General features: G+C 40.3%; 1 protein-coding gene across 1 annotated transcript in view; it reads right to left on the minus strand.

The window, feature by feature from the left end:
• Positions 1-334: 334 nt before the first annotated feature.
• LOC114658495 (tapasin-related protein-like) overlaps positions 335-9,481 on the minus strand; it is an 81,978-nt gene continuing 72,831 nt past the window's right edge. Inside the window, exons 3-5 of the mRNA XM_051932759.1 lie at positions 5,728-5,988; positions 3,441-3,518; positions 335-1,557 (exon numbers count right to left, since the gene is read on the minus strand). Coding sequence (XP_051788719.1) covers positions 1,541-1,557; positions 3,441-3,518; positions 5,728-5,988 — 356 coding nt within the window. The 3' untranslated portion in view covers positions 335-1,540. The remainder of the gene's footprint in view (positions 1,558-3,440; positions 3,519-5,727; positions 5,989-9,481) is intronic.

Below are 9,481 nucleotides of genomic sequence, written 5' to 3' on the forward strand. Positions count from 1 at the left end.
CAAGGCTGAACACAACCCATGATCATACAAACAGACAGACTCTTAGACAAAAGCTGTAAACCATTGAGCTATCCAAATTAGCTGAAAACTAAATGCTGTACATACCCATGGTCTTAGGGCGAGATCCTGCTTCAGTTGTACTTTGTGTGCAGTAGTGACAGAGTCCTCCCATCAGCCCCAGCACACTCCTGATACCGGAAGAGAAATGTAGTTTTTGTGTCTGCACCGTTTTTCGGTTGCCTCGCTTCAATTGCAATCCGTCTTCCCAATGCAACATTTAGCCACACTTTTAAGTTCAACCAATGGCAATGCATATGAAAAATTTAGTGGAAAAAATAAGTTGAACTTTTTTATTTTTACAATTGGCAAAAAAGCAAACCATATTTACAATTTTATTTATTTAGATAAAAAAGCAGCAATGTAACAATATATATATATTAGTATGTATAGCTTAGTCAATATATACAGAAAATAGCATTTTTTGCAGACCAGTTTTATACAGTAACGTGCAACTTGTCAAAACTTTGAGGCGTTCTCTTTATATCTAAGGGTGCTGAACCCAAATCTGGCAACAGAATTGCTCTCTCACATCCAGTTAATTAGCAGCAAAAACAGATCACTAATTAAGAAAAGGGTTACAATGAAAACCTGCAGCCACTGCGGCCCTCCAGGACCGGAGTTGGGCACCCCTAGCTTAAGGGCTCTAGTGGTTGTAATTTCCTGCCGCTCCAGGGGTTGGCGCTGTGTCCTAATGCCTTTTCTCTTCCTCACACTGACAGCTGTTACATCACTGAGGCCACTTCCAGATGGACCTGCCAGAAGCTCTTGAGACAGTTCACTTATGAACTTGCAATTATGAAGACATCTCTTCAATTGCGTTTTTCAAATCATTCACTTATAAGGGGTAACCAGGCTGGTACCCCAACTCTTTATTGTGGTTCTGTCTTTCACTTGCAGCATGGAAAAAAATACTTATGCCATAAAATAAAACTTGTGTTTTTTTTTTTTAAACTCTGTTTTTTTATTGAATCTGATATCTCACAGAAATTGTTTGTGGTAAAGAAATTCCAATTTCAGAAATGGATTCAGCACACCCAAATCTATAAGGACACCAATTTCTTTCTGCATGGGAGGATTTTTGTGCAGCTCAGTGATATTGATCAAAATTGACTGCCACCTGCAAAGTTCTTACATCCAGTCACTATTTAAGGAGTGGATGTGGAGGTGGTCCACTCCTGCAAGTACTTGGGGGTTTACATCAATAAGCTGGACTGGTCTGGTAACACAGAAGAGATATAAAAGAAAGGGCAGTGCAGGCAGTTCTTTCTTAGGTGACTGCATTCCTTCAAATGTGGGTATTGACATCCTTCACAACTCTGATGGCCAGTGTAGTGTGATGTGCTGGTAACATTACTTAAGGAGAGGCCAAACTGACTTTCCTTTAACGACATACATTACATGTAAACATAAATAAGATTTTCAATCATCAAGCAGCACTTTGTTCCATGACATCCAGTGAAGATGCTTCTCATCGTGACCATCAGGATCGCTTCTGTCCTATTTGAGGTGAGATGAAGATGTGCATAAAGTCAGTGGCAAGTTTTCAGATATAGGACAAAGTTTGTTGTTTCACAAGGGGAAAAAATGTTGTTAGAATATGGGAAACAGAGGAACAAAACAGATGCAAAGATAAATCCAGGGTTATTTTAGTAACCATTTCTTCCACAGAGCACACATTTTCTAATGTTGATCAACACACCCTGTACAGAAGAGAAAGTCAATGTGAAGCAGTGTTTAATACACAGCAGCCTCAGGCTTTAGTCTTTTCTGCATGTGGCATTTAGCCATCTGATTTCAAGCCCATCTAACTCAAATTAAGGTTTACAGCCAGTTGCAGTCTATCCTGGCAGCAATAGCTGCAAATCAGGAACAGCCACAGACAGGATTGTCAGTCTATCTCTCACAGTGTACAGTCGTGTGCACACAAAGTCACACTCCTCCATACAGAAACAATTGAAACCCACCAACTAACATAGTACCGTATATACTTGTGGATAAATTCTCCCGCGAATAAGTCGGGGATTGATTCTACCGTATAACTTCTGGTATTTTATAATGTCTGACATATAAGTCAAATGTGGAAAACTCACCCTATTGGTCCAAGAGATTACGATATGCTAACGCATATCTGAGAGTGTAACCACTGAGCGCACTGCCTTTTTTTCTATGAATTGTGCCTACGTGACCACACGGTAATACCCAAGCTACTCCGAAGCGACGTTTGCACTCTTTTGTGTTTTTTGTATCGCACACCCTCATACACTTTTATCATAAGAGCATCCCTTATCTACGATGGAGCGTTCGATCAGAAGAAAATATGAAGCTGGTTTCTGAACAGGTGTATAAGTCAGGGTCTGATTTTATGGTCGATTTTTTCGGGTTGTAAGGCCTGATTTATATGCAATTATATATGGTATATTTCGTTGTTTTAAATAGAGAGTATAAAGATATTACATGTGGAGCAAGAAAGAGTGTTGGGGAACCAGTGGGCTCCCATTTAATCCAAGGTGGAAGTGGGACAAAGTGGCACCAAAAAATCAGCAGGCAAGGATACTAAAATGACGAAAAGAAAGGTGTGCTTCTCAGCAGTCCATCTCAGTCACTGGTAGTCGCCACACAGTAATACCCAAACTATTCCGAAGCGACATTTCCACTGTTGTGTGCATCTCACACCCTCATACACCTTTAGAGCATCCCTTATCTACGATGGAGCATTCGATCAGAAGGAACTATGAAGCTGGTTTTAAATTAAAAGTCATTGAAGTGGCGAAAGAAATTGGTAAGTGTGCTGCTGTAACAAAATTCAATGTGTCTGAGAAACTGATGTGAGATTAGAGGAGGCAAGAAGATGTAAAAAAAAAAAAAAAAAATTAAGGGTCACATTTTTGAACAGGTGTATAAGTTGGGGTCTAATTTTATGATCGATTTTTCAGGTTTCAAGATCCAAGTATATATGGTATTTTCTATAATAGCATATGTTAAAAAACACAAAATAATTTGAAAATTAGACATCCACTGCTATGTTTAGCATTTTAGGACTATCCAGTCTTGCAAACCTGCTGTTACCATTATAGCCTTGTAGCTGCGCTGAATGCTGTCCTTTCAGCATCGACTGCACATTAGTAGCCAGCCCTGGACAGAAGGAGAGGATCACTGTGATGCACATTCACCCCTCACTTATAAAAGAGCAATTTAACGTCACCAGTTAAACCAGCAGGAATGTTGTTGGGATGATAGAAGGAGAAAAAAAGAAAAAGTGTGGACAAGAAGATAAAGACCATACAAAAGTCTTTGTGATTGGGCTGGCAATCAATATACAAATCAACAATGGAAGAATAGGAACAGGAAATGTAGGAAAAAATGAAGCAAAAAAGACTTACTTATATAAGCTACCAGCAGTGCAATAACAGGTATACTAAAGAGGCCAGCAGCAGCAGCTATACGAATCCTGGATCTATCTGTTAAAAAAAAATAATGAACAGCTATTATACACATATTTATCAAACTCGGTCACCCCACTCCCACTCCACTGTCACCAGCTTTTGTCAATTTTATTTATACGATCCTCCTTCCTATTGAACCTGACTTGAGTTTCTTTAAACTGAATAATTTAAAATGTATATACAAGATTTACAATTATCAAACAGCTCTTTGCTGTGATATACTGCTCCATGAAATCCTGGTCAGTCTCCCCAGTAAGACCTTCTCATGATTACGTACTTTAAAAATCACACATTTCCACATCATGTGCCCATGCAAAGTTACAGGATTAATCCATCCATCCATCCTCTTCCGCTTATCCGAGGTCGGGTCGCGGGGGCAGCAGCTTGAGCAGAGATGCCCAGACTTCCCTCTCCCCGACCACTTCTTCTAGCTCTTCCGGGAGAATCCCGAGTCGTTCCCAGGCCAGCCGGGAGACATAGTCCCTCCAGCGTGTCCTGGGTCTTCCCCGGGGCCTCCTCCCGGTTGGACGTGCCCGGAACACCTCACCAGGGAGGCGTCCAGGAGGCATCCTGATCAGATGCCCGAGCCACCTCATCTAACTCCTCTCGATGCAGAGGAGCAGCGGCTCTACTCTGAGCCCCTTCCGGATGACTGAGCTTCTCACCCTATCTTTAAGGGAAAGCCCAGACACCCTGCGGAGGAAACTCATTTCAGCCGCTTGTATTTGCGATCTCGTTCTTTTGGTCACTACCCATAGCCCATGACCATAGGTGAGGGTAGGAACATAGATACAGGATTAATCGGGGTCCACAATTTGTGCAGTACCATTTGGCTGATCTGTCACTAAAACTAAAGAGAGTCCTAAAACCCTCAAATAATAGAGTAATGAGGGTGTTAATCATGCAGAAATAAAAGGAAAAAAGTGTGTGGAAAAATAGGGGGAAAAAGTGTGATAGCGACAAATACAACAATACTAGATATAAAGAAAACCTCTGTTGCCTCTTTGAGTCTTGTTACACTGACCATACCAGGGGCTGTTTTTAGGTCGGCAGAAAGCTGCCTATCCACTTCTGCAGAGTTCTTTACGTTACCCTCAGGCGATCCTGCATTCCCAAACCCCACCAGGCACTCTTAGTGGTAGAGCTCTGCAACCCAATTCAGCTATTTTTAATGAACTGTACATGTGCTGCCAGTAAGAGGTCAAACAAACAATAATAAGACACTAAATTATCATGTTACATTTTTATCTTGTCATTTTATGCTACACTGTGTAGTTTTATTCAGTGTGACAGATATCAGTGTTGAAAGGGCTTCTAAAAAATGGAGTTTCTAAAGGCATTAAACCAAGATTAAAAAACACACAGCACCAGCACATATGCCAGTCATTTTCCAAACCTGTTGATGAGAAATGAGCTCATCTGCTCTTTTACTTGAGAAGATTTCCGTTTACAATATTTTTTTCATTATTATGGCACATGGAACTATTAGTGCTATTTGTCACACACAAAAAAAATCTATAATAAAATATGGGTGAGCTGGTTGTGCTTTTTTGTATGATGCCCTGCCATGGATGGTAGCTGTAAGGCCACACTCAAGGGGCGCATATTGACTTTGATTACAATGCCAGCTTCTTTTCTTGACACGCTTCTGCGGAATAATTTGTTGGCTGAAAGTACTCAGTATTAGTTTGTCAGACAAAGGATGTGAAGCATTGTTCATAGTGGCACTTTCTCTTTGGTTGTGACCTCCAGGAGGGTTCAATGTGCACATACTTGGCTAAGTGGCAGTTCTACACTGGGCTCCTGTTCAATATGAATATGGCAATGCCTGTGTGTGTGTGTGTGCCATGTCAAATGAGAAATCCTGCAATGTGCCTCTCACCAGCCCCAGTGATGTGCAAATGGATTAAGTACATTCAAAATATGAGTTATTACATAATGTTCAAAGTATAAATGATACTACTACTCGGGAGATTGTTTGTAGAGACAGCTTCCCTCAGATGAGTGGACTAATGTTATCTCTTACTGTCCTTACACACATACCGTTTTCACACCTAAATACTTGGAACTGTTCTACAGATTCAATGTCCTAATATCACAAGTGCACACCTACAGATCAATATTCAGCATCTCCTTTGCCTGTTTTTAATAGCTCCACACACTCTGTTTTCCCAAGCTGGGCACATCTGGTTAAAAAACAGACTCTTATGCAGTCCATTCTTACCTTCAGCGGGTAGTGTGCAGTTTTCAATCGGCGGCTTGTCAAGTCCCATCACTTCAGCTTCACAGGTGATTTTCATTTCTTCCCCAGAGGTTGCCATCATTGTTGCTTCACTCAAACACTCATTCTTCTTCTCACACACAGATTTATTAACACATTCTCCATTTTTGTTTATTCTCACATATGCCTTTTGGAAGAAGCAGCCATTGAGCTTGCACAGGACTTTTTGCTCTTTACTTTCTGGTAACACTTTTAAGCTTGGCTCTGTGGATTGGAAAACAGAGGATTGTGGTCAGCGGTCACACCACTTGATGACAGAACAAAAGCTAACTGCTGCTATTAGAGATTACCTTACAGAAGGTTCCAAGTCTTTAGCACACTTTGTGGTGAATTTAAGTCACAAAATGCAATTTTACATCACAGTACAATACAGAAATGAGGAACAATCTTTAAGTACATTTCTTCACTTAATGCATTTCTCTTTGACTAACATTTTTTTGGTATTTGGGCACTGTATTAATCCCGAAAGGGAAACTGTTTTTTCATTGGGGGTCAGAGTGCAGGGTCAGCCATTGTACAGCAGTTGCTGGAGCAGTTTTCAGGTCAAGGGCCTAATGGAGTAGAATCCCTTTTGGAGGTAACAAGATTTGAACCGGCAGCCTTCTACATGCCAGCTTAGATCTTTACACTTAGAGCCACCTCTCTGCCCAAACATCAGGAACATCTAATAGAATTTAAAAATTACTACTTGTTCATTTTTGCATGTTGTGGGAAAGATTTGAAAATAATTTGAACGGAAGTTGAAGTTACATTGTCATGACTGCCATGGTCTTGATAGCAAGTATAATATTTGAATTTAGCTGGAGACAAGACATGGAATGTTGGTGAAACTCTTGGCAAGCACCGTTTTACCAGAGCAATCATGGGTAGGATTTGCTGGGCTATTATTTATTTATTTATTTTTTTAACTACCAACCATGTTTGTGTTCAACGTAAGATTTTTGGCCATGCTTAAGAGTCCAGTTTGCAGTCCATCTCAGAGACCACCTATGTACTTGGGTACAATGAAATCTGACAATCAACCTGACACACATACCTTTCAGATGGAGCAGGAAAATCACGTGGACATGGTGAGAATGTCCTTTCAGAGCATGAGTAAGTCACAGTTCAGGCCTGCCCGAGTGACAGCAGCATACGCCACTATGCCCGTTATGCTGCCCACTAAAATACTGATGACTGCCGTTATAATATTTTAGATAAAATAATACTAATCACTTTACTCTGTGCGGTGGGCTGGTGCCCTGCACAGGGTTTGTTTCCTGTCTTGCACCCTGTGTTGTCTGGGATTGGCTCCAGAAGACCCCCCGTGACCCTTTAGTTAGGATATAATGGGTTGGATAATGGATGGCTGGATGGATGGACTTTACTCTGGTTGACACAATGGTGTAAGTTTTACTAAAAATTATCCATTTGGTTTAATTAGGTATTGCTGGTTACAAGATCTTAATGAGGTTATAGGCTGACAAAAAGGTTTTGTTGATATAAAATTCTAAAATAAAGACAAACATTTCAGTATGATTGTAGAGGATATTGATAAGCACTGTATTTAGTCCACAGTTGATTTCAGCCTTACTTACGGTGCTGCCTCTTTAGGGCTACCCTTCCCCAAGACCCTCTAAAATTGGATTTTAAGCAAATTCTGGACATGAAAGGATGGATGGATGATTGATGATTCTTAGGTGAAAAAAAATTATTAATGCATTATACTTTAAAATACCTAAGAAACACAAACATATACACATTTTGAAAGTTTTATAACTAAAATGTGCTAACTAAAAAGATTATAATATGCAAGATTTCGAGTACATCTTGCCTGAAGAAGGGTCCGGAGATGCCTTGACATTTTGCATATTGTAATCTTTTAGTTAGCCAATGAAAGGTGTCATTTTGCTTGACTGCCCATCACATCCATAATGACTAACACAGTACAACACCCTAGTACTACAAAATGTGTATCAAAAATGCAATAACTGAACATTCTTAAACCCATTTTGGATAATGCAAGGTCACTGGGTGTAGCAGCCCTGGACATACTGTGTGTGTATGTATTATATATATATATATATATATATATATATATATATATATATATATATATATATATATATATATATATATATATATAAAATAATAAAAGGCAAAGCCCTCACTGACTGATTCACTCACTCACTGACTGACTGACTCACTCATCACTAATTCTCCAACTTCCCATGTAGGTGGAAGGCTGAAATTTGGCAGGCTCATTCCTTACAGCTTATTTACAAAAGTTAGCCAGGTTTCATTTCGAAATTCAACGCGTAATGGTCATAACTGGAACCTCTTTTTTCACAATATACTGTAATGGACGGCAGCTCGATGGCCGTGGGAGGAGGAGTTGAGTGTCACGTCATCACGCCTCCCACGTAATCACGTGAAAAGACTGTGAACGCAGTAGGGACAAAAAATTCATTAAACAATTGAGAAGGGAGCGAGTGAAGCATACAAGCATGTTCATAAGGGAAACAAAGCACGGTGTAAAACGTAAGTTTAAATTAAGTTTATAGAAACGCTCCCGCTGCGGATTGCAATAACATATTCGCGAGATAAAAGTTTAATGAGAAGACAGGAGGTATAAACGAACCACACGCCGTAGCGCAACGTTAGGGGCAACAGTTTCAACCATTCTATGATCTGCTTCTCGCAACTGAAAGACGGCACATGGCGGATGTTAGCCCACTTGCTGACCGCAACGTTAGGGGCTTCAACTCTGGCGCTGACGATATTCGATTCTCGAGAGGGGATGCAGTGAGTGTGTATGCCTGATGAGCCCAGAATTAAGGAGAAACACGTGTCGCATACTCTTTGCATTATTTGAAAGTAAACTATTAAAACCATTCTATGATCAGCTTCTGGGAACAGAAAGAGGGCACGTGGCGGATGTAAGGCGACTTCCTGACCAACCACAAGCGTAACCTGGCAGGTAACCATCCATACAGTCAGATTGTGATTCAGAAACGAATGCCAGGAATTTAATTACCACGATCTACATACTGTCAAATAAACGAAACACACCGCCGTAGCGGGGACAGCTGTTGAAAAGCGAGGTTCACAAAAAAAACAGATCCTTAACAAATTGTTATTGGTATATTTTCGATCCGTTTAAAAAGGTTTTATTTTCTTCTTAAAAAATTAAAAGCAATACTTCGCCGCAACGAAGCGTGAGAATTTGGCTATATATATCTGCTTCTCACAATTAAAAGAGGGCACGTGGCGGATTTTAGACGACTTCATGACCAAACATAAGTGTTACCTGCCAGGTAGGGTTACCACTTTTAATACAAAAAAATAAGGGACGCATACTACAGCGGGTGCCAACAGTTTGCAGACTCTACTTAAAAGACCCGCCCTCCTCACTGGACAGTTAAAAAGACCAATCAAACTAACGATGACATCAAGTATTACCCAATCAAAAGTAGGAAAGGAGGCATCTTCATAAAATGCGTGTGGGATGATTTGCATGACACGCTGCTTTAAAAAAAATGATAAAAAAAATACGGGACAAATCCCGTCCCGTATTGATTCAAAACGGGACGCGCAATTTCATTCTCAAACGCGGCACGATTCCGTATTTTAAAGGACGGGTGGCAACCCTACAGTGCCAGGTAACCACCCATACAATCACATTGTGATTCAGACTAGGAATGCAATGAATGTAATT

The sequence above is a fragment of the Erpetoichthys calabaricus genome, chromosome 10 (genome assembly GCF_900747795.2).
Source record: "Erpetoichthys calabaricus chromosome 10, fErpCal1.3, whole genome shotgun sequence".
NCBI classification, from domain to species: domain Eukaryota; kingdom Metazoa; phylum Chordata; class Cladistia; order Polypteriformes; family Polypteridae; genus Erpetoichthys; species Erpetoichthys calabaricus.